The 27,552-nt window shown below is 47.1% G+C and overlaps 1 protein-coding gene across 2 annotated transcripts in view; it reads right to left on the reverse strand.

The window, feature by feature from the left end:
• Positions 1-27,552, reverse strand: part of MEI1 (meiotic double-stranded break formation protein 1) — a 501,764-nt gene that overhangs the window by 295,683 nt on the left and 178,529 nt on the right. For both annotated transcript variants that reach the window (XM_068254993.1, XM_068254992.1), the window contains 3 exons: positions 14,125-14,252; positions 13,928-14,042; positions 2,289-2,405 (listed from right to left, as the gene is read on the reverse strand). In XM_068254993.1, coding sequence (XP_068111094.1) covers positions 2,289-2,405; positions 13,928-14,042; positions 14,125-14,252 — 360 coding nt within the window. The remainder of the gene's footprint in view (positions 1-2,288; positions 2,406-13,927; positions 14,043-14,124; positions 14,253-27,552) is intronic.

Below are 27,552 nucleotides of genomic sequence, written 5' to 3' on the forward strand. Positions count from 1 at the left end.
TTCCATAGCTGCAAATTTCAGATCATGCTGATCGAGTCTTGCCTTACCATCTTTCAGGGCATCAGCCAGACTGTCGCATCGTGACTCTAGGTTGTCCACGCGGGAGCCTACTTCCTGTATGGCGGCAATGAGGCTCTGTATCAGGGAAGAAAGGTCTGCCGGAACAGTTTTTGAATATTTCCGTAGAGCTCGTTGTGCTCTAAGAAGCGTTTAGCCGATGCAGAGATCGCGCTGGAGTCTGACTTAGCTGCTGAGGAGCCAGAAGTGTTGAGGGAGGTTGCTTTGTCCGCCATTGCGGCCTGCTCAAGGTAGAGTTACTTGAGAAATCCGGCTATCGATCTGGAGTACCGAGGTGGAAATTCTTTTTTATCCTTCTTAGACTTTCTCCGCATAGTAATAAGCCCATATAAGGAAAAAAGGCAGCATTTAAGGTGGGCAAGGGTGCGAATTACAGCTCAAATTGGAGGTCCCGGAGCGGAGCTCACAGGGAGGGCATCCTCACGCGAGCGTGCTGCGCATGCGCCCCCATTCTTCCGATTTTGAAGGGAGGGGAGAGACTCCCGCTAGCTACTCCTAGAAGGAAGAAAATGGTTATTTGCGAACCTAACTAGCAAATCGACAATTCATTAAGAAAATAATAAAAAAAAGACAATGCGGTAGTAGGCCTCTTCGGAGGACAGATTCTTTGTAGCAACAATCAGAACAGGCACAAGACTGAACGATAAAATCATATTGTAAAACTATACACACAAATATACTTTACAACCAGCAGGCAAATATACCTGTCAGTCAGAGCAGATGGGGTTACTAGAAAAGGGTAGACATGAAAAGGAAGAATGTCTTATACTACAGTTCAAAATACTGTTAGGGCCCTTTCCACTAGCAATCCCAATCGCAATTACTAAACACTAGCAATTGGGAAAGTCACTCATTTTTTTACGCGATTGCAATGTTTTGCATATGCAATGCATTACACTGCGGTAGAATTCGATCTGAGGCGCAATCACGCTTTTCTAAAAATCAAATCGCGGTAGTGGAAAATACCGACCGCGATTCCTAAGTTATTTTGCAAAACCCTAGCAATTTAAAAATCGCTAGCGATTCAGCATCGCAAACGCTCAGTGGAAAAGGGCCCTTATTGGTAGTTCATGTGGCAATAGAGTCTTTATAAGAGGCAATCCATGTTGGTGATTCGCCAGCCTCCAGCTGGCTGCCGATTGATGCTATTTTGACGTCTGATTAAAGGTACAAAAGAATCCAGGATGTCAGCACACTCAATGAACCAAGTTCCAGATTTTATTCAAATATCATGACACAAATCCACTCCATACACCAACCAGTCGTTTCAGGGCCCTGTGGGGTCGCCTTTGTCAAGGTAACAAGATACAGAATGGTAATTATCATTGAGTGTGCGGACCTCCTGAATGCTTTTGTATTGCACACTGGTCCAGCACCTCCACAGTGGTGTGCGATTCCTTATTGATTTGTGTGATTAAAGGTACAGGACGCTGAGTCAGTAAGGAGGTGTCAGTAAGGAGGTGTGAGGGTGGGGATCACACACCCCTTGGAACCTGAGATGAGCCCTCCCCTTCTCATTGAGACAGAGACTATGGGCTTGATTCACTAACCGGCACTAAGTGTTAGCGCCGGAGAGAAAAGCCCTTTTTGGCCGTTAGTGTGCGCAAAGCTACTTTGCGCGCGGCCCCGTGCACTATGCGAGCAGCGCGGGTGCGCCGATCTTAGTGCGCGGTGCGAGGGTAACGTTGCACCCGCTGGCCTTTAAAAGTCGCACCCGAAGCAACAAAAATTACGCATCGGGTATCCCCGAAGTGGCCTATCATAGCGCTGCTTAACGGGCACCCGATGCATCATTTTTCGTCGCATCGGGTGCGACTTTTAAAGGCCAGCAGCGCGCAATATTACCCGCGCTGCGTGCGCAGTGAGCAAGATTGTTACAACTGTGTGGGCGCAAACCACCTAACACCGTGGTTTGCGCCCACTAACACTTAGGGCTTAGCGCCGGTTAGAGAATCAAGCCCCATATCTAAACTATGGAATGTGCTCTATCTCCAGAACCTTACATGTTAGGACAAATCTAATAACTTTTTTGGGGTCTGTCAGGATTTATCAAAAACAGTGATATCAAACATGAGTGAGTTGGGGTGAATTGTGACCCCAAAATGTAAAAAACTTTTTAGAGACAAACATGTGAAAATCAAGAATGGATATGATTAGAATGACTTCTTATAATGACATGGCTTATAATGACATCACAGGGCTTGACATACCATAGGCTGTGTGTCCTTTCATGAAGAATAGACTCTCCTCTGACATGAGAAGAAGGCAACAATAGACCGACCAGACGAGGAGCTCATTTCTGTTTAGTAAATTTTCAAATAAAAATTCTGCAAAGATAAACACAAAAACATATGTTGTATACGAGGCAGATAATAGACAAGGCTGTCCTCTGCAGTTCCCTCCCCTTCTTACAGCTCTCTGACACTGCGGCTGTCCCCTCCCCTGCTTACTCCTCTCTGACACTGCGGCTGTCCCCTCCCCTGCTTATACCTCTCTCGACACTGCAGCTGTCTCCTCCCCTGCTTACACCTCTCTGACACTGCAGCTGTCCCCTCCCCTGCTTACACCTCTCTGACACTGCAGCTGTCCCCTCCCCTGCTTATACCTCTCTGACACTGCAGCCTTCCCCTGCCCTGCTTACACCTCTCTGACACTGCGGCTGTCCCCTCCAATGCTTACACCTCTCTGACACTGCAGCTGTCCCCTCCCCTGCTTACACCTCTCTGGCACTGCGGCTGTCCCCTCCAATGCTTACACCTCTCTGACACTGCAGCTGTCCCCTCCCCTGCTTACACCTCTCTGGCACTGCAGCTGTCCCCTCCCCTGCTTACACCTCTCTGACACTACAGCTGTCCCCTCCCCTGCTTACACCTCTCTGACACTGCAGCTGTCTCCTCCCCTCCATACACCTCTCTGACACTGCAGCTGTCCCCTCCCCTGCTTACACCTCTCTGACACTGCAGCTGTCCCCTCCCCTGCTTACACCTCTCTGACACTGCGGCTGTCCCCTCTACTGCTTACACCTCTCTGATACTGCGGCTGTCCCCTCCAATGCTTACACCTCTCTGACACTGCGGCTGTCCCCTCCAATGCTTACACCTCTCTGACACTGCAGCTGTCCCCTCCCCTGCTTACACCTCTCTGGCACTGCAGCTGTCCCCTCCCCTGCTTACACCTCTCTGACACTGCAGCTGTCCCCTCCCCTGCTTACACCTCTCTGACACTGCAGCTGTCTCCTCCCCTGCATACACCTCTCTGACACTGCAGCTGTTTCCTCCCCTTCTTACACCTCTCTGACACTGCAGCTGTCCCCTCCCCTGCTTACACCTCTCTGACACTGCAGCTGTCTCCTCCCCTGCATACACCTCTCTGACACTGCAGCTGTCTCCGCCCCTGCTTACACCTCTCTGACACTGCAGCTGTCCCCTCCCCTGCTTACACCTCTCTGACACTGCAGCTGTCCCCTCCCCTGCTGAGACCTCTCTGACACTGCAGCTGTCCCCTCCCCTGCTTACACCTTTCTGACACTGCAGCTGTCCCCTCCCCGCTCACATCTCTCTGTCCCTGCAGCTTTCTCCTCCCCTGCTTACACCTCTCTGACACTGCGGCTGTCCCCTCCCCTGCTTACTCCTCTCTGACACTGCGGCTGTCCCCTCCCCTGCTTACTCCTCTCTGGCACTGCAGCTGTCCCCTCCCCTGCTTACACCTCTCTGACACTGCGGCTGTACCCTCCAATGCTTACACCTCTCTGACACTGCAGCTGTCCCCTCCCCTGCTTACACCTCTCTGGCACTGCAGCTGTCCCCTCCCCTGTTTACACCTCTCTGACACTGCGGCTGTCCCCTCCAATGCTTACACCTCTCTGACACTGCAGCTGTCCCCTCCCCTGCTTACACCTCTCTGGCACTGCAGCTGTCCCCTCCCCTGCTTACACCTCTCTGACACTGCAGCTGTCCCCTCCCCTGCTTACACCTCTCTGACACTGCAGCAGTCTCCTCCCCTGCATACACCTCTCTGACACTGCAGCTGTTTCCTCCCCTTCTTACACCTCTCTGACACTGCAGCTGTCCCCTCCCCTGCTTACACCTCTCTGACACTGCAGCTGTCTCCTCCCCTGCATACACCTCTCTGACACTGCAGCTGTTTCCTCCCCTGCTTACACCTCTCTGACACTGCAGCTGTCCCCTCCCCTGCTTACACCTCTCTGACACTGCAGCTGTCCCCTCCCCTGCTTACACCTCTCTGACACTGCAGCTGTCCCCTCCCCTGCTTACACCTCTCTGACGCTGCAGCTGTCCCCTCCCCTGCTTACACCTCTCTGACACTGCAGCTGTCCCCTCCCCTGCTTATACCTCTCTGACACTGCAGCTGTCCCCTCCCCGCTCACATCTCTCTGACACTGCAGCTCTCCCCTCCCCTGCTTACACCTCTCTGACACTGCAGCTGTCCCCTCCCCTGCTTAAACCTCTCTGACACTGCAGCTGTCCCCTCCCCTGCTTACACCTCTCTGGCACTGCAGCTGTCCCCTCCCCTGCTTACACCTCTCTGACACTGCAGCTGTCTCCTCCCCTGCATACACCTCTCTGACACTGCAGCTGTTTCCTCCCCTTCTTACACCTCTCTGACACTGCAGCTGTCCCCTCCCCTGCTTACACCTCTCTGACACTGCAGCTGTCTCCTCCCCTGCATACACCTCTCTGACACTGCAGCTGTCTCCTCCCCTGCTTACACCTCTCTGACACTGCAGCTGTCCCCTCCCCTGCTTACACCTCTCTGACACTGCAGCTGTCCCCTCCCCTGCTTACACCTCTCTGACACTGCAGCTGTCCCCTCCCCTGCTTACACCTCTCTGACACTGCAGCTGTCCCCTCCCCGCTCACATCTCTCTGTCCCTGCAGCTTTCTCCTCCCCTGCTTACACCTCTCTGACACTGCGGCTGTCCCCTCCCCTGCTTACTCCTCTCTGACACTGCGGCTGTCCCCTCCCCTGCTTACTCCTCTCTGGCACTGCAGCTGTCCCCTCCCCTGCTTACACCTCTCTGACACTGCGGCTGTCCCCTCCAATGCTTACACCTCTCTGACACTGCAGCTGTCCCCTCCCCTGCTTACACCTCTCTGGCACTGCAGCTGTCCCCTCCCCTGCTTACACCTCTGACACTGCAGCTGTCTCCTCCCCTGCATACACCTCTCTGACACTGCAGCTGTTTCCTCCCCTGCTTACACCTCTCTGACACTGCAGCTGTCTCCTCCCCTGCATACACCTCTCTGACACTGCAGCTGTTTCCTCCAATGCTTACACCTCTCTGACACTGCAGCTGTCCCCTCCCCTGCTTACACCTCTCTGGCACTGCAGCTGTCCCCTCCCCTGCTTACACCTCTCTGACACTGCAGCTGTCCCCTCCCCTGCTTACACCTCTCTGATACTGCGGCTGTCCTTGGCTGTTCCCTCCCCTGCTTACACCTCTCTGACACTGCAGCTGTCCTTGGCTGTTCCCTCCCCTGCTTACACCTCTGACACTGCAGCTGTCCTTGGCTGTTCCCTCCCCTGCTTACACCTCTCTGACACTGCAGCTGTTCCCTCCCCTGCTTACACCTCTCTGACACTGCAGCTGTCCCCTCCCCTGCTTACACCTCTCTGACACTGCAGCTGTCTCCTCCCCTGCTTACACCTCTCTGGCACTGCAGCTGTCCCCTCCCCTGCTTACACCTCTCTGACACTGCAGCTGTCCCCTCCCCTGCTTACACCTCTCTGACACTGCAGCTGTCTCCTCCCCTGCATACACCTCTCTGACACTGCAGCTGTTTCCTCCCCTTCTTACACCTCTCTGACACTGCAGCTGTCCCCTCCCCTGCTTAAACCTCTCTGACACTGCAGCTGTCTCCTCCCCTGCATACACCTCTCTGACACTGCAGCTGTTTCCTCCCCTGCTTACACCTCTCTGACACTGCAGCTGTCCCCTCCCCTGCTTACACCTCTCTGACACTGCAGCTGTCCCCTCCCCTGCTTACACCTCTCTGACACTGCAGCTGTCCCCTCCCCTGCTTACACCTCTCTGACGCTGCAGCTGTCCCCTCCCCTGCTTACACCTCTCTGACACTGCAGCTGTCCCCTCCCCTGCTTATACCTCTCTGACACTGCAGCTGTCCCCTCCCCGCTCACATCTCTCTGACACTGCAGCTCTCCCCTCCCCTGCTTACACCTCTCTGACACTGCAGCTGTCCCCTCCCCTGCTTACACCTCTCTGACACTGCAGCTGTCCCCTCCCCTGCTTACACCTCTCTGGCACTGCAGCTGTCCCCTCCCCTGCTTACACCTCTCTGACACTGCAGCTGTCTCCTCCCCTGCATACACCTCTCTGACACTGCAGCTGTTTCCTCCCCTTCTTACACCTCTCTGACACTGCAGCTGTCCCCTCCCCTGCTTACACCTCTCTGACACTGCAGCTGTCTCCTCCCCTGCATACACCTCTCTGACACTGCAGCTGTCTCCTCCCCTGCTTACACCTCTCTGACACTGCAGCTGTCCCCTCCCCTGCTTAAACCTCTCTGACACTGCAGCTGTCCCCTCCCCTGCTTACACCTCTCTGACACTGCAGCTGTCCCCTCCCCTGCTTACACCTCTCTGACACTGCAGCTGTCCCCTCCCCGCTTACATCTCTCTGTCCCTGCAGCTTTCTCCTCCCCTGCTTACACCTCTCTGACACTGCGGCTGTCCCCTCCCCTGCTTACTCCTCTCTGACACTGCGGCTGTCCCCTCCCCTGCTTACTCCTCTCTGGCACTGCAGCTGTCCCCTCCCCTGCTTACACCTCTCTGACACTGCGGCTGTCCCCTCCAATGCTTACACCTCTCTGACACTGCAGCTGTCCCCTCCCCTGCTTACACCTCTCTGGCACTGCAGCTGTCCCCTCCCCTGCTTACACCTCTTTGACACTGCAGCTGTCTCCTCCCCTGCATACACCTCTCTGACACTGCAGCTGTTTCCTCCCCTGCTTACACCTCTCTGACACTGCAGCTGTCTCCTCCCCTGCATACACCTCTCTGACACTGCAGCTGTTTCCTCCAATGCTTACACCTCTCTGACACTGCAGCTGTCCCCTCCCCTGCTTACACCTCTCTGGCACTGCAGCTGTCCCCTCCCCTGCTTACACCTCTCTGACACTGCAGCTGTCCCCTCCCCTGCTTACACCTCTCTGATACTGCGGCTGTCCTTGGCTGTTCCCTCCCCTGCTTACACCTCTCTGACACTGCAGCTGTCCTTGGCTGTTCCCTCCCCTGCTTACACCTCTGACACTGCAGCTGTCCTTGGCTGTTCCCTCCCCTGCTTACACCTCTCTGACACTGCAGCTGTTCCCTCCCCTGCTTACACCTCTCTGACACTGCAGCTGTCCCCTCCCCTGCTTACACCTCTCTGACACTGCAGCTGTCTCCTCCCCTGCTTACACCTCTCTGGCACTGCAGCTGTCCCCTCCCCTGCTTACACCTCTGACACTGCAGCTGTCCCCTCCCCTGCTTACACCTCTCTGACACTGCAGCTGTCCCCTCCCCTGCTTACACCTCTCTGACACTGCAGCTGTCCCCTCCCCTGCTTACACCTCTCTGACACTGCAGCTGTCCCCTCCCCTGCTTACACCTCTCTGGCACTGCAGCTGTCCCCTCCCCTGCTTACACCTCTCTGACACTGCAGCTGTCCTTGGCTGTTCCCTCCCCTGCTTACACCTCTCTGACACTGCAGCTGTCCTTGGCTGTTCCCTCCCCTGCTTACACCTCTCTGACACTGCAGCTGTCCTTGGCTGTTCCCTCCCCTGCTTACACCTCTCTGACACTGCAGCTGTCCTTGGCTGTTCCCTCCCCTGCTTACACCTCTCTGACACTGCAGCTGTCCTTGGCTGTTCCCCTCCTCTGCTTACACCCCTCTGACACTGCAGCTGTCCTTGGCTGTTCCCCTCCCCTGCTTACACCTCTCTGACACTGCAGCTGTCCTTGGCTGTTCCCTCCCCTGCTTACACCTCTCTGACACTGCGGCTGTCCTTGCCTGTTCCCCTCCCCTGCTTACACCTCTCTGACACTGCAGCTGTCCTTGGCTGTTCCCCTCCCCTGCTTACACATCTCTGACACTGCAGCTGTCCTTGCCTGTTCCCTCCCCTGCTTACACCTCTCTGACACTGCAGTTGTCCTTGGCTGTTCCCTCCCCCGCTTACACCTCTCTGACACTGCAGCTGTTCTTGGCTGTCCCCTCCCCTGCTTACACCTCTCTGACACTGCAGCTGTCCTTGGCTGTTCCCCTTCCCTGCTTACACCTCTCTGACACTGCAGCTGTCCTTGGCTGTTCCCCTCCCCTGCTTACACCTCTCTGACACTGCAGCTGTCCTTGGCTGTTCCCTCCCCTGTTTACACCTCTCTGACACTGCAGCTGTCCTTGGCTGTTCCCCTCCCCTGCTTACACCTCTCTGACACTGCAGCTGTCCTTGGCTGTTCCCTCCCCTGCTTACACTTCTGACACTGCAGCTGTCCTTGGCTGTTCCCCTCCCCTGCTTACACCTCTCTGATACTGCAGCTGTCCTTGGCTGTTCCCTCCCCTGCTTACACCTCTCTGACACTGCAGCTGTCCTTGGCTGTTCCCTCCCCTGCTTACACCTCTCTGACACTGCAGTTGTCCTTGGCTGTTCCCTCCCCCGCTTACACCTCTCTGACACTGCAGCTGTTCTTGGCTGTTCCCTCCCCTGCTTACACCTCTCTGACACTACAACTGTCCTTGGCTGTTCCCTCCCCTGCTTACACCTCTCTGACACTGCGGCTGTCCTTAGCTGTTCCCTCCCCCGCTTACACCTCTCTGACACTGCAGCTGTCCTTGGCTGTTTCCTTCCCTGCTTACACCTCTCTGACACTGCAGCTGTCCCCTCCCCTGCTTACACCTCTCTGACACTGCAGCTGTCTCCTCCCCTGCATACACCTCTCTGACACTGCAGCTGTTTCCTCCCCTTCTTACACCTCTCTGACACTGCAGCTGTCCCCTCCCCTGCTTACACCTCTCTGACACTGCAGCTGTCTCCTCCCCTGCATACACCTCTCTGACACTGCAGCTGTTTCCTCCCCTGCTTACACCTCTCTGACACTGCAGCTGTCCCCTCCCCTGCTTACACCTCTCTGACACTGCAGCTGTCCCCTCCCCTGCTTACACCTCTCTGACACTGCAGCTGTCCCCTCCCCTGCTTACACCTCTCTGACGCTGCAGCTGTCCCCTCCCCTGCTTACACCTCTCTGACACTGCAGCTGTCCCCTCCCCTGCTTATACCTCTCTGACACTGCAGCTGTCCCCTCCCCGCTCACATCTCTCTGACACTGCAGCTCTCCCCTCCCCTGCTTACACCTCTCTGACACTGCAGCTGTCCCCTCCCCTGCTTACACCTCTCTGACACTGCAGCTGTCCCCTCCCCTGCTTACACCTCTCTGGCACTGCAGCTGTCCCCTCCCCTGCTTACACCTCTCTGACACTGCAGCTGTCTCCTCCCCTGCATACACCTCTCTGACACTGCAGCTGTTTCCTCCCCTTCTTACACCTCTCTGACACTGCAGCTGTCCCCTCCCCTGCTTACACCTCTCTGACACTGCAGCTGTCTCCTCCCCTGCATACACCTCTCTGACACTGCAGCTGTCTCCTCCCCTGCTTACACCTCTCTGACACTGCAGCTGTCCCCTCCCCTGCTTAAACCTCTCTGACACTGCAGCTGTCCCCTCCCCTGCTTACACCTCTCTGACACTGCAGCTGTCCCCTCCCCTGCTTACACCTCTCTGACACTGCAGCTGTCCCCTCCCCGCTTACATCTCTCTGTCCCTGCAGCTTTCTCCTCCCCTGCTTACACCTCTCTGACACTGCGGCTGTCCCCTCCCCTGCTTACTCCTCTCTGACACTGCGGCTGTCCCCTCCCCTGCTTACTCCTCTCTGGCACTGCAGCTGTCCCCTCCCCTGCTTACACCTCTCTGACACTGCGGCTGTCCCCTCCAATGCTTACACCTCTCTGACACTGCAGCTGTTCCCTCCCCTGCTTACACCTCTCTGGCACTGCAGCTGTCCCCTCCCCTGCTTACACCTCTTTGACACTGCAGCTGTCTCCTCCCCTGCATACACCTCTCTGACACTGCAGCTGTTTCCTCCCCTGCTTACACCTCTCTGACACTGCAGCTGTCTCCTCCCCTGCATACACCTCTCTGACACTGCAGCTGTTTCCTCCAATGCTTACACCTCTCTGACACTGCAGCTGTCTCCTCCCCTGCTTACACCTCTCTGGCACTGCAGCTGTCCCCTCCCCTGCTTACACCTCTCTGACACTGCAGCTGTCCCCTCCCCTGCTTACACCTCTCTGATACTGCGGCTGTCCTTGGCTGTTCCCTCCCCTGCTTACACCTCTCTGACACTGCAGCTGTCCTTGGCTGTTCCCTCCCCTGCTTACACCTCTGACACTGCAGCTGTCCTTGGCTGTTCCCTCCCCTGCTTACACCTCTCTGACACTGCAGCTGTTCCCTCCCCTGCTTACACCTCTCTGACACTGCAGCTGTCCCCTCCCCTGCTTACACCTCTCTGACACTGCAGCTGTCTCCTCCCCTGCTTACACCTCTCTGGCACTGCAGCTGTCCCCTCCCCTGCTTACACCTCTGACACTGCAGCTGTCCCCTCCCCTGCTTACACCTCTCTGACACTGCAGCTGTCCCCTCCCCTGCTTACACCTCTCTGACACTGCAGCTGTCCCCTCCCCTGCTTACACCTCTCTGACACTGCAGCTGTCCCCTCCCCTGCTTACACCTCTCTGGCACTGCAGCTGTCCCCTCCCCTGCTTACACCTCTCTGACACTGCAGCTGTCCTTGGCTGTTCCCTCCCCTGCTTACACCTCTCTGACACTGCAGCTGTCCTTGGCTGTTCCCTCCCCTGCTTACACCTCTCTGACACTGCAGCTGTCCTTGGCTGTTCCCTCCCCTGCTTACACCTCTCTGACACTGCAGCTGTCCTTGGCTGTTCCCTCCCCTGCTTACACCTCTCTGACACTGCAGCTGTCCTTGGCTGTTCCCCTCCTCTGCTTACACCCCTCTGACACTGCAGCTGTCCTTGGCTGTTCCCCTCCCCTGCTTACACCTCTCTGACACTGCAGCTGTCCTTGGCTGTTCCCTCCCCTGCTTACACCTCTCTGACACCGCGGCTGTCCTTGCCTGTTCCCCTCCCCTGCTTACACCTCTCTGACACTGCAGCTGTCCTTGGCTGTTCCCCTCCCCTGCTTACACATCTCTGACACTGCAGCTGTCCTTGCCTGTTCCCTCCCCTGCTTACACCTCTCTGACACTGCAGTTGTCCTTGGCTGTTCCCTCCCCCGCTTACACCTCTCTGACACTGCAGCTGTTCTTGGCTGTCCCCTCCCCTGCTTACACCTCTCTGACACTGCAGCTGTCCTTGGCTGTTCCCCTTCCCTGCTTAAACCTCTATGACACTGCAGCTGTCCTTGGCTGTTCCCCTCCCCTGCTTACACCTCTCTGACACTGCAGCTGTCCTTGGCTGTTCCCTCCCCTGTTTACACCTCTCTGACACTGCAGCTGTCCTTGGCTGTTCCCCTCCCCTGCTTACACCTCTCTGACACTGCAGCTGTCCTTGGCTGTTCCCTCCCCTGCTTACACTTCTGACACTGCAGCTGTCCTTGGCTGTTCCCCTCCCCTGCTTACACCTCTCTGATACTGCAGCTGTCCTTGGCTGTTCCCTCCCCTGCTTACACCTCTCTGACACTGCAGCTGTCCTTGGCTGTTCCCTCCCCTGCTTACACCTCTCTGACACTGCAGTTGTCCTTGGCTGTTCCCTCCCCCGCTTACACCTCTCTGACACTGCAGCTGTTCTTGGCTGTTCCCTCCCCTGCTTACACCTCTCTGACACTACAACTGTCCTTGGCTGTTCCCTCCCCTGCTTACACCTCTCTGACACTGCGGCTGTCCTTAGCTGTTCCCTCCCCCGCTTACACCTCTCTGACACTGCAGCTGTCCTTGGCTGTTTCCTTCCCTGCTTACACCTCTCTGACACTGCAGCTGTCCTTGGCTGTTCCCTCCCCTGCTTACACCTCTCTGATACTGCAGCTGTCCTTGGCTGTTCCCTCCCCTGCTTACACCTCTCTGACACTGCAGCTGTCCTTGGCTGTTCCCCTTCCCTGCTTACACCTCTCTGACACTGCAGCTGTCCTTGGCTGTCCCCTCCCCTGCTTACAGCTCTCTGACACTGCAGCTGTCCTTGGCTGTTCCCCTCCCCTGCTTACACCTCTCTGACACTGCAGCTGTCCTTGGCTGTTCCCTCCCCTGCTTACACCTCTCTGACACTGCGGCTGTCCTTGGCTGTTCCCTCCCCTGCTTACACCTCTCTGACACTACAGCTGTCCTTGGTTGTTCCCCTCCCCTGCTTACATCTCTCTGACACTACAGCTGTCCTTGGCTGTTCCCCTCCCCTGCTTACATCTCTCTGACACTGCAGCTGTCCTTGGTTGTTCCCCTCCCCTGCTTACATCTCTCTGACACTACAGCTGTCCTTGGCTGTTCCCCTCCCCTGCTTACACCTCTCTGACACTGCAGCTGTCCTTGGTTGTTCCCCTCCCCTGCTTACATCTCTCTGACACTACAGCTGTCCTTGGCTGTTCCCCTCCCCTGCTTACACCTCTCTGACACTGCAGCTGTCCTTGGCTGTCCCCTCCCCTGCTTACACCTCTCTGACACTACAGCTGTCCTTGGTTGTTCCCCTCCCCTGCTTACATCTTTCTGACACTGCAGCTGTCCTTGGCTGTTCCCCTCCCCTGCTTACACCTCTCTGACACTGCGGCTGTCCTTGGCTGTTCCCTCCCCTGCTTACACCTCTCTGACACTGCGGCTGTCCTTGGCTGCTCCCACCCCTGCTTACACCTCTCTGACACTGCAGCTGTCCTTGGCTGTTCCCCTCCCCTGCTTACACCTCTCTGACACTGCAGCTGTCCTTGGCTGTTCCCTCCCCTGCTTACACCTCTGACACTGCAGCTGTCCTTGGCTGTTCCCTCCACTGCTCACACCTCTCTGACACTGCAGCTGTCCTTGGCTGTTTCCTTCCCTGCTCACACCTCTCTGACACTGCAGCTGTCCCCTCCCCTGCTTACACCTCTCTGACACTGCAGCTGTCCCCTCCCCTGCTTACACCTCTCTGACACTGCAGCTGTCCCCTCCCCTGCTTACACCTCTCTGACACTGCAGCTGTCCCCTCCCCTGCTTACACCACTCTGACACTGCAGCTGTCCCCTCCCCTGCTTACACCTCTCTGAAACTCGAGCTGTCCCCTCCCCTGCTTACACCTCTCTGACACTGCAACTGTCCCCTCCCCTGCTTACACCTCTCTGACACTCGAGCTGTCCCCTCCCCTGCTTACACCTCTCTGACACTGCAGCTGTCCCCTCCCCTGCTTACACCTCTCTAACACTGCAGCTGTCCCCTCCCCTGCTTACACCTCTCTGACACTGCAGCTGTCCCCTCCCCTGCTTACACCTCTCTGACACTGCAGCTGTCCCCTCCCCTGCTTACACCTCTCTGACACTGCAGCTGTCCCCTCCCCTGCTTACACCTCTCTGACACTGCAGCTGTCCCCTCTCCTGCTTACACCTCTCTGATACTGCGGCTGTCCCCTCCCCTGCTTACACCTCTCTGACACTGCGGCTGTCCCCTCCCCTGCTTACACCTCTCTGACACTGCAGCTGTCCCCTCCCCTGCTTACACCTCTCTGACACTGTGCACTCTGTGCACTGGCACTGCTTGGTGTAAACCATCTGAGGTTAGAGAAAGATACCAAGCACTGCATGACAGGTGAGTTACCTGGGATATCTGCCAGGATGAATGCAGGAGCATAGCAGGCTGTGGACTGCACGAGTACAGCGGCGATGCACTGCGCACTGGCGATCTGTAACACTTCATCTCTGCTGATTAACATCTACAACAAAACATGGACAGCATGAAATGTAGCATGACATTTTCTGCACATATATTTACAGGAAACACACTGTATCCATTACCTTCTTCAATATAAGAGGCAGAGCGCTCGCTTGTGGGGCAGATCCGGCCTCAGAGTCTTCCGATCTGCTGGAGAAACTCATCATCACCGCTACAAACTGATCACAATTCAGCACTTCCCTCAAGAAACCTGTCAGCAATAATTATACACAGTTATATACATACACATTATCAGCAGTCATACACAGTTGTATACATACACATTATCAGCAGACATACACAGTTATATACATACACATTATCAGCAGTAATTATACACAGTTATATACATACACATTATCAGCAGTCATACACAGTTATATACATACACATTATCAGCAGTAATTATACACAGTTGTATACATACACATTATCAGCAGACATACACAGTTATATACATACACATTATCAGCAGTAATTATACACAGTTATATACATACACATTATCAGCAGACATACACAGTTATATACATACACATTATCAGCAGATATACACAGTTATATACATACACATTATCAGCAGACATACACAGTTATATACATACACATTATCAGCAGATATACACAGTTATATACATACACATTATCAGCAGACATACACAGTTATATACATACACATTATCAGCAGACATACACAGTTATATACATACACATTATCAGCAGACATACACAGTTATATACATACACATTATCAGCAGTAATTATACACAGTTATATACATACACATTATCAGCAGACATACACAGTTATATACATACACATTATCAGCAGTAATTATACACAGTTATATACATACACATTATCAGCAGTAATTATACACAGTTATATACATACACATTATCAGCAGTCATACACAGTTATATACATACACATTATCAGCAGCCATACACAGTTATATACATACACATTATCAGCAGACATACACAGTTATATACATACACATTATCAGCAGTCATACACAGTTATATACATACACATTATCAGCAGACATACACAGTTATATACATACACATTATCAGCAGACATACACAGTTATATACATACACATTATCAGCAGTCATACACAGTTATATACATACACATTATCAGCAGACACACACAGTTAAATACATACACATTATCAGCAGCCATACACAGATATATACATACACATTATCAGCAGACACACACAGTTATATACATACACATTATCAGCAGTCATACACAGTTATAAAAAAAACAAAAATTTGCTTTCCTAAAACAGAAAGAATTTGCGATAATTCAGGTTGGAGTGAGCTTGAGATGTCTCCCAGAGCACCACTGCTGAATATATGCTAATTAACCATTGTACCCTTAGAAGCTAAACACACCTCCAGAACCGCTGGATTGCAATGATGTGTCAGCTTGTTAAATTGTACAGAGCCATAATAATCCAACATGCATACAGACTGTTTCGGATTGTTTGATCCTCATCAGTGCATGGCATGGATTAATTTGGCTCTATGGAGTAGGGCTTGTAAACCGAGAGGTACAGACTAACCAGCAAGGCTCATGGTGACCCAGAACTCATTGGAGTGTGTAAGGGACTACAATGGTCCTAAAAGCCCCCTTACTAAGATGTTAAGAAAAACAAAAATTTGCTTTCCTAAAACAGAAAGAATTTGCGATAATTCAGGTTGGAGTGAGCTTGAGATGTCTCCCAGAGCACCACTGCTGAATATATGCAAATTAACCATTGTACCCTTAGAAGCTAAACACACCTCCAGAACCGCTGGATTGCAATGATGTGTCAGCTTGTTAAATTGTACAGAGCCATAATAATCCAACATGCATACAGACTGTTTCGGATTGTTTGATCCTCATCAGTGCATGGCATGAATTAATTTGGCTCTATGGAGTAGGTTTACAAGCCCTACTCCATAGAGCCAAATTAATCCATGCCATGCACTGATGAGGATCAAACAATCAGTGCATGGCATGGATTAATTTGGCTCTATGGAGTAGGTTTACAAGCCCTACTCCATAGAGCCAAATTAATCCATGCCATGCACTGATGAGGATCAAACAATCCGAAACAGTCTGTATGCATGTTGGATTATTATGGCTCTGTACAATTTAACAAGCTGACACATCATTGCAATCCAGCGGTTCTGGAGGTGTGTTTAGCTTCTAAGGGTACAATGGTTAATTTGCATATATTCAGCAGTGGTGCTCTGGGAGACATCTCAAGCTCACTCCAACCTGAATTATCGCAAATTCTTTCTGTTTTAGGAAAGCAAATTTTTGTTTTTCTTAACATCTTAGTAAGGGGGCTTTTAGGACCATTGTAGTCCCTTACACACTCCAATGAGTTCTGGGTCACCATGAGCTTGCTGGTTAGTCTATACACAGTTATATACATACACATTATCAGCAGTAATTATACACAGTTATATACATACACATTATCAGCAGACATACACAGTTATATACATACACATTATCAGCAGACATACACAGTTATATACATACACATTATCAGCAGCCATACACAGTTATATACATACACATTATCAGCAGTCATACACAGTTATATACATACACATTATCAGCAGCCATACACAGTTATATACATACACATTATCAGCATACATACACAGTTATATACATACACATTATCAGCAGTAATTATACACAGTTATATACATACACATTATCAGCGGTCATACACAGTTATATACATACACATTATCAGCAGCCATACACAGTTATATACATACACATTATCAGCAGACATACACAGTTATATACATACACATTATCAGCAGACATACACAGTTATATACATACACATTATCAGCAGTAATTATACACATTTATATACATAAACATTATCAGCAGTCATACACAGTTATATACATACACATTATCAGCAGTCATACACAGTTATATACATACACATTATCAGCAGACATACACAGTTATATACATACACATTATCAGCAGTCATGCACAGTTATATACATACACATTATCAGCAGTCATACACAGTTATATACATACACATTATCAGCAGTCATACACAGTTATATACATACACATTATCAGCAGCCATACACAGTTATATACATACACATTATCAGCAGCCATACACAGTTATATACATACACATTATCAGCAGTCATACACAGTTATATACATACACATTATCAGCAGACATACACAGTTATATACATACACATTATCAGCAGCCATACACAGTTATATACATACACATTATCAGCAGTAATTATACACAGTTATATACATACACATTATCAGCAGACATACACAGTTATATACATACACATTATCAGCAGACATACACAGTTATATACATACACATTATCAGCAGTAATTATACACAGTTATAAACATACACATTATCAGCAGCCATACACAGTTATATACATACACATTATCAGCAGACATACACAGTTATATACATACACATTATCAGCAGTCATACACAGTTATATACATACACATTATCAGCAGTCATACACAGTTATATACATACACATTATCAACAGACATACACAGTTATATACATACACATTATTAGCAGACATACACAGTTATATACATACACATTATCAGCAGTCATACACAGTTATATACATACACATTATCAGCAGTAATTATACACAGTTATATACATACACATTATCAGCAGTCATACACAGTTATATACATACACATTATCAGCAGACATACACAGTTATATACATACACATTATCAGCAGTTATACACAGTTATATACATACACATTATCAGCAGACATACACAGTTATATACATACACATTATCAGCAGACATACACAGTTATATACATACACATTATCAGCAGACATACACAGTTATATACATACACATTATCAGCAGCCATACACAGTTATATACATACACATTATCAGCAGACATACACAGTTATATACATACACATTATCAGCAGTAATTATACACAGTTATATACATACACATTATCAGCAGTCATACACAGTTATATACATACACATTATCAGCAGACATACACAGTTATATACATACACATTATCAGCAGTCATACACAGTTATATACATACACATTATCAGCAGACATACACAGTTATATACATGCACATTATCAGCAGTCATACACAGTTATATACATACACATTATCAGCAGACATACACAGTTATATACATACACATTATCAGCAGTCATACACAGTTATATACATACACATTATCAGCAGTAATTATACACAGTTATATACATACACATTATCAGCAGTCAAACACAAATATATACATACACATGATCAGCAGACATACACAGTTATATACATACACATTATCAGCAGACATACACAGTTATATACATACACATTATCAGCAGTCATACACAGTTATATACATACACATTATCAGCAGACATACACAGTAATATACATACACATTATCAGCAGTCATACACAGTTATATACATACACATTATCAGCAGTAATTATACACAGTTATATACATACACATTATCAGCAGACATACACAGTTATATACATACACATTATCAGCAGCCATACACAGTTATATACATACACATTATCAGCAGACATACACAGTTATATACATACACATTATCAGCAGTCATACACAGTTATATACATACACATTATCAGCAGTCATACACAGTTATATACATACACATTATCAGCAGTCATACACAGTTATATACATACACATTATCAGCAGTAATTATACACAGTTATATACATACACATTATCAGCAGTCATACACAGTTATATACATACACATTTTCAGCAGTAATTATACACAGTTATATACATACACATTATCAGCAGACATACACAGTTATATACATACACATTATCAGCAGACATACACAGTTATATACATACACATTATCAGCAGTAATTATAAACAGTTATATACATACACATTATCAGCAGTCATACACAGTTATATACATACACATTATCAGCAGACATACACAGTTATATACATACACATTATCAGCAGTTATACACAGTTATATACATACACATTATCAGCAGACATACACAGTTATATACATACACATTATCAGCAGACATACACAGTTATATACATACACATTATCAGCAGACATACACAGTTATATACATACACATTATCAGCAGTAATTATACACAGTTATATACATACACATTATCAGCAGTCATACACAGTTATATACATACACATTATCAGCAGACATACACAGTTATATACATACACATTATCAGCAGTCATACACAGTTATATACATACACATTATCAGCAGACATACACAGTTATATACATACACATTATCAGCAGTCATACACAGTTATATACATACACATTATCAGCAGACATACACAGTTATATACATACACATTATCAGCAGTCATACACAGTTATATACATACACATTATCAGCAGACATACACAGTTATATACATACACATTATCAGCAGTCATACACAGTTATATACATACACATTATCAGCAGTAATTATACACAGTTATATACATACACATTATCAGCAGTCAAACACAAATATATACATACACATGATCAGCAGACATACAAAGTTATATACATACACATTATCAGCAGACATACACAGTTATATACATACACATTATCAGCAGTCATACACAGTTATATACATACACATTATCAGCAGACATACACAGTTATATACATACACATTATCAGCAGTCATACACAGTTATATACATACACATTATCAGCAGTAATTATACACAGTTATATACATACACATTATCAGCAGACATACACAGTTATATACATACACATTATCAGCAGCCATACACAGATATATACATACACATTATCAGCAGACATACACAGTTATATACATACACATTATCAGCAGTCATACACAGTTATATACATACACATTATCAGCAGACATACACAGTTATACACATACACATTATCAGCAGACATACACAGTTATATACATACACATTATCAGCAGTAATTATACACAGTTATATACATACACATTATCAGCAGACATACACAGTTATATACATACACATTATCAGCAGACATACACAGTTATATACATACACATTATCAGCAGACATACACAGTTATATACATACACATTATCAGCAGTCATACACAGTTATACACATACACATTATCAGCAGACATACACAGTTATATACATACACATTATCAGCAGACATACACAGTTATATACATACACATTATCAGCAGACATACACAGTTATATACATACACATTATCAGCAGACATACACAGTTATATACATACACATTATCAGCAGTAATTATACACAGTTATATACATACACATTATCAGCAGTCATACACAGTTATATACATACACATTATCAGCAGACATACACAGTTATATACATACACATTATCAGCAGTCATACACAGTTATATACATACACATTATCAGCAGACATACACAGTTATATACATACACATTATCAGCAGTCATACACAGTTATATACATACACATTATCAGCAGACATACACAGTTATATACATACACATTATCAGCAGTCATACACAGTTATATACATACACATTATCAGCAGACATACACAGTTATATACATACACATTATCAGCAGTCATACACAGTTATATACATACACATTATCAGCAGTAATTATACACAGTTATATACATACACATTATCAGCAGTCAAACACAAATATATACATACACATGATCAGCAGACATACAAAGTTATATACATACACATTATCAGCAGACATACACAGTTATATACATACACATTATCAGCAGTCATACACAGTTATATACATACACATTATCAGCAGACATACACAGTTATATACATACACATTATCAGCAGTCATACACAGTTATATACATACACATTATCAGCAGTAATTATACACAGTTATATACATACACATTATCAGCAGACATACACAGTTATATACATACACATTATCAGCAGCCATACACAGATATATACATACACATTATCAGCAGACATACACAGTTATATACATACACATTATCAGCAGTCATACACAGTTATATACATACACATTATCAGCAGACATACACAGTTATACACATACACATTATCAGCAGACATACACAGTTATATACATACACATTATCAGCAGTAATTATACACAGTTATATACATACACATTATCAGCAGACATACACAGTTATATACATACACATTATCAGCAGACATACACAGTTATATACATACACATTATCAGCAGACATACACAGTTATATACATACACATTATCAGCAGTCATACACAGTTATACACATACACATTATCAGCAGACATACACAGTTATATACATACACATTATCAGCAGTCATACACAGTTATATACATACACATTATCAGCAGTCATACACAGTTATACACATACACATTATCAGCAGACATACACAGTTATACACATACACATTATCAGCAGACATACACAGTTATACACATACACATTATCAGCAGTCATACACAGTTATATACATACACATTATCAGCAGTAATTATACACAGTTATATACATACACATTATCAGCAGACATACACAGTTATATACATACACATTATCAGCAGTCATACACAGTTATACACATACACATTATCAGCAGTCATACACAGTTATATACATACACATTATCAGCAGACATACACAGTTATATACATACACATTATCAGCAGTCATACACAGTTATACACATACACATTATCAGCAGTCATACACAGTTATATACATACACATTATCAGCAGACATACACAGTTATACACATACACATTATCAGCAGACATACACAGTTATATACATACACATTATCAGCAGTCATACACAGTTATATACATACACATTATCAGCAGACATACACAGTTATATACATACACATTATCAGCAGTAATTATACACAGTTCTATACATACACATTATCAGCGGACATACACAGTTATATACATACACATTATCAGCAGCCATACACAGTTATATACACACACATTATCAGCAGTCATACACAGTTATATACATACACATTATCAGCAGTTATACACAGTTATATACATACACATTATCAGCAGACATACACAGTTATATACATACACATTATCAGCAGACATACACAGTTATATACATACACATTATCAGCAGTAATTATACACAGTTATATACATACACATTATCAGCAGTCATACACAGTTATATACATACACATTATCAGCAGACATGCACAGTTATATACATACACTTCCTATCCAGTCCAGAATCAGATTCAAGATACTGTGCCTGACCTACAAATCTGTCCACAAAACCTGTCCAACCTACATTTCCGATCTTACTCAGAGGTACACACCTAGCCGCTCACTCCGCTCTTCCAATGAACTTCGCCTAACCACCCCCCGCATCACCCAGTCCCACGCATACCTCCAGGACTTCTCAAGAGCTGCTCCAACACTATGGAACTCCCTACCTCCACCCATTAGGGCAGCCCCCTCCTTCAACATCTTCAAGAAAGCCCTCAAAACTCACCTTTTCACTCTGGCCTACTACCCCTCACAAGTGCTCTAAACCTACAGCTGAACTCTGGTCCCCTACCATTCGTGTCCTTACCTCTCCCTCTAGATTGTAAGCCTTTGGGCAGGGTCCTCCTCCTTTTGTGTCCTACCTGATCATGCACCTCCATTACTGTGAACCCATGATATACATCTGAGTGAACCTAACTTGCCTAATCTCCATGCTCCATCCAGTGACTGACTAAGCATTACCTGGTACTCATACTATGGTGTGTGATCTGGTTTTCTTGTATTCCTGTATTGTCATATTGCTGTATGTCACCCCTAAATATTGTCTGTAACCTAAATTAATGTTCAGCGCTGCGTAATATGTTGGCGCTTTATAAATACAATAAATAAATAAATAATAAATAAACATACACATTATCAGCAGTCATACACAGATATATACATACACATTATCAGCAGTCATACACAGTTATATACAAACACATTATCAGCAGCCGTACACAGTTATATACATACACATTATCAGCAGTCATACACAGTTATATACATACACATTATCAGCAGACATACACAGTTATATACATACACATTATCAGCAGCCATACACAGTTATATACATACACATTATCAGCAGACATACACAGTTATATACATACACATTATCAGCAGACATACACAGTTATATACATACACATTATCAGCAGTCATACACAGTTATATACATACACATTATCAGCAGACATACACAGTTATATACATACACATTATCAGCAGATATACACAGTTACATACATACACATTATCAGCAGCCATACACAGTTATATACATACACATTATCAGCAGACATACACAGTTATATACATACACATTATCAGCAGTCATACACAGTTATATACATACACATTATCAGCAGTCATACACAGTTATATACATACACATTATCAGCAGTCATACACCGTTATATACATACACATTATCAGCAGTCATACACAGTTATGTACATACACATTATCTGCAGTAATTATACACAGTTATATACATACACATTATCAGCAGTAATTATACACAGTTATATACATACACATTATCAGCAGACATACACAGTTATATACATACACATTATCAGCAGACATACACAGTTATATACATACACATTATCAGCAGTAATTATACACAGTTATATACATACACATTATCAGCAGACATACACAGTTATATACATACACATTATCAGCAGTCATACACAGTTATATACATACACATTATCAGCAGACACACACAGTTATATACATACACATTATCAGCAGACATACACAGTTATATACATACACATTATCAGCAGACATGCACAGTTATATACATACACATTATCAGCAGACATACACAGTTATATACATACACATTATCAGCAGTAATTATACACAGTTATATACATACACATTATCAGCAGTCATACACAGTTATATACATACACATTATCAGCAGTCATACACAGTTATATACATACACATTATCAGCAGTAATTATACACAGTTATATACATACACATTATCAGCAGACATACACAGTTATATACATACAATTTATCAGCAGACATACAAAGTTATATCCATACACATTATCAGCAGTAATTATACACAGTTATATACATACACATTATCAGCAGACATACACAGTTATATACATACACATTATCAGCAGACATACACAGTTATATACATACACATTATCAGCAGTCATACACAGTTATATACATACACATTATCAGCAGACATACACAGTTATATACATACACATTATCAGCAGTAATTATACACAGTTATATACATACACATTATCAGCAGACATGCACAGTTATATACATACACATTATCAGCAGACATACACAGTTATATACATACACATTATCAGCAGACATACACAGTTATATACATACACATTATCAGCAGTAATTATACACAGTTATATACATACACATTATCAGCAGACATACACAGTTATATACATACACATTATCAGCAGTCATACACAGTTATATACATACACATTATCAGCAGACATACACAGTTATATACATACACATTATCAGCAGCCATGCACAGTTATATACATACACATTATCAGCAGACATACACAGTTATATACATACACATTATCAGTAGTAATTATACACAGTTATATACATACACATTATCAGCAGACATACACAGTTATATACATACACATTATCAGCAGACATACACAGTTATATACATACACATTATCAGCAGTAATTATACACAGTTATATACATACACATTATCAGCAGACATACACAGTTATATACATACACATTATCAGCAGTTATACACAGTTATATACATACACATTATCAGCAGACATACACAGTTATATACATACACATTATCAGCAGACATACACAGTTATATACATACACATTATCAGCAGACATACACAGTTATATACATACACATTATTGCAGTAATTATACAGAGTTATATACATACACATTATCAGCAGTCAGTTATATACTGTAGATGGAATAGCTGACCTTGCAATGGAAATCAGGCGATACACATCCAGTTTTACTGGCAGATTTGATCAAGGTAACCCAGCAGCTGGTCACTGATTACACTGGCACAGTAACCGGCAGCTGGTCACTGGTTACATTGGCAGAGTAACCGGCAGCTGATCCCTGGTTACACTGGCACAGTAACCGGCAGCTGATGCCTGGTTGCATTGGCAAAGTAACTGGCAGCTGATCCCTGGTTACACTAGCAAAGTGACTGGCAGCTGATCCCTGGTTACACTGGAAGAGAAACCGGCAGCTGGTCCCTGGTTACACTGGCAGAGTAACCGGCAGCTGGTCCCTGGTTACACTGGCAGAGTGACTGGCAGCTGGTCCCTGGTTACACTGGTAGAGTGACTGGAAGCTGGTCCCTGGTTACACTGGCAGAGCGACTGGAAGCTGGTCCTTGGTTACACTGGCAGAGTGACTGACAGCTGGTCCCTGGTTAGACTGGCAGAGTGACTGGCAGCTGGTCCCTGGTTACACTGGCAGAGAAACTGGCAGCTGGTCCCTGGTTACACAGGAAGAGTAACCGGCAGCTGATCCCTGGTTGCATTGGCAGAGTGACTGGCAGCTGGTCCCTGGTTAGACTGGCAGCGTAACCGGCAGCTGGTCCCTGGTTACACAGGAAGAGTAACCGGCAGCTGATCCCTGGTTGCATTGGCAGAGTGACTGGCAGCTGGTCCCTGGTTACACTGGCAGAGTGACTGACAGCTGGTCCCTGGTTACACTGGCAGAGTGACTGGCAACTGGTCCCTGGTTACACTGGCAGAGAAACCGGCAGCTGGTCCCTGGTTACACTGGCAGAGTGACCGGCAGCTGATTCCTGGTTACACTGGCACAGTAACCGGCAGCTGATCTCTGGTTGCATTGGCAGAGTAACCGGCAGCTGGTCACTGGTTACACTGGCAGAGTGACTGGCAGCTGGTCCCTGGTTACACTGGCAGAGTGATTGGCAGCTGGTCCCTGGTTACACTGGCAGAGTAACCGGCAGCTGGTCCCTGGTTACACTGGCAGAGTAACCGGCAGCTATTCACTGGTTACACTGGCAGAGTAACCGGCAGCTGATCCCTGGTTACACTGGCAGAGTAACCGGCAGCTGGTCTCTGGTTATACTGACAGAGTAACCGGCAGTTGGTCCCTGGTTACACTGGCAGCTGGTTCCTGGTTACACTGGCAGAGTAACCGTCAGCTGGTCTCTGGTTGTACTGACAGAGTAACCGGCAGCTGGTCCCTGGTTACACTGTCAGAGTGACTGGCAGCTGGTCCCTGGTTACACTGGCAGAGTAACCGGCAGCTGGTCTCTGGTTATACTGACAGAGTAACCGGCAGCTGGTCCCTGGTTACACTGGCAGAGTGATTGGCAGCTGGTCCCTGGTTACACTGGCAGAGTGATTGGCAGCTGGTCCCTGGTTACACTGGCAGAGGGACCGGCAGCTGGTCCCTGGTTACACTGGCAGAGTGACTGGCAGCTGGTCCCTGGTTACACTGGCAGAGTGACTGGAAGCTGGTCCCTGGTTACACTGGCAGAGTGACTGACAGCTGGTCCCTGGTTAGACTGGCAGAGAAACCGGCAGCTGGTCCCTGGTTACACTGGAAGAGTGACCGGCAGCTGATCCCTGGTTACACTGGCAGGGTAACCGGCAGCTGATCCCTGGTTGCATTGGCAGAGTGACTGGCAGCTGGTCCCTGGTTACACTGGCAGGGTGACTGACAGCTGGTCCCTGGTTACACTGGCAGAGTGACTGGCAACTGGTCCCTGGTTACACTGGCAGAAAAACCGGCAGCTAGTCCCTGGTTACACTGGCAGAGTGACTGGAAGCTGGTCCCTGGTTACACTGGCAGAGTGACTGACAGCTGGTCCCTGGTTACACTGGCAGAGAAACCGGCAGCTGGTCCCTGGTTACACTGGAAGAGTGACCGGCAGCTGATCCCTGGTTACACTGGCAGGGTAACCGGCAGCTGATCCCTGGTTGCATTGGCAGAGTGACTGGCAGCTGGTCCCTGGTTACACTGGCAGGGTGACTGACAGCTGGTCCCTGGTTACACTGGCAGAGTGACTGGCAACTGGTCCCTGGTTACACTGGCAGAAAAACCGGCAGCTAGTCCCTGGTTACACTGGCAGAGTGACCGGCAGCTGATTCCTGGTTACACTGGCAGAGTAACCGGCAGCAGGTCCATGGTTACATTGGCAGACTGACTGGCAGCTGGTCCCTGGTTACACTGGCAGAGTGACCGGCAGCTGATCCCTGGTTACACTGGCAGAGTGACTGGCAGCTGGTCCCTGGTTACACTGGCAGAGTGATTGG

This window comes from Hyperolius riggenbachi, chromosome 9 (genome assembly GCF_040937935.1).
Source record: "Hyperolius riggenbachi isolate aHypRig1 chromosome 9, aHypRig1.pri, whole genome shotgun sequence".
NCBI lineage: Eukaryota > Metazoa > Chordata > Amphibia > Anura > Hyperoliidae > Hyperolius > Hyperolius riggenbachi.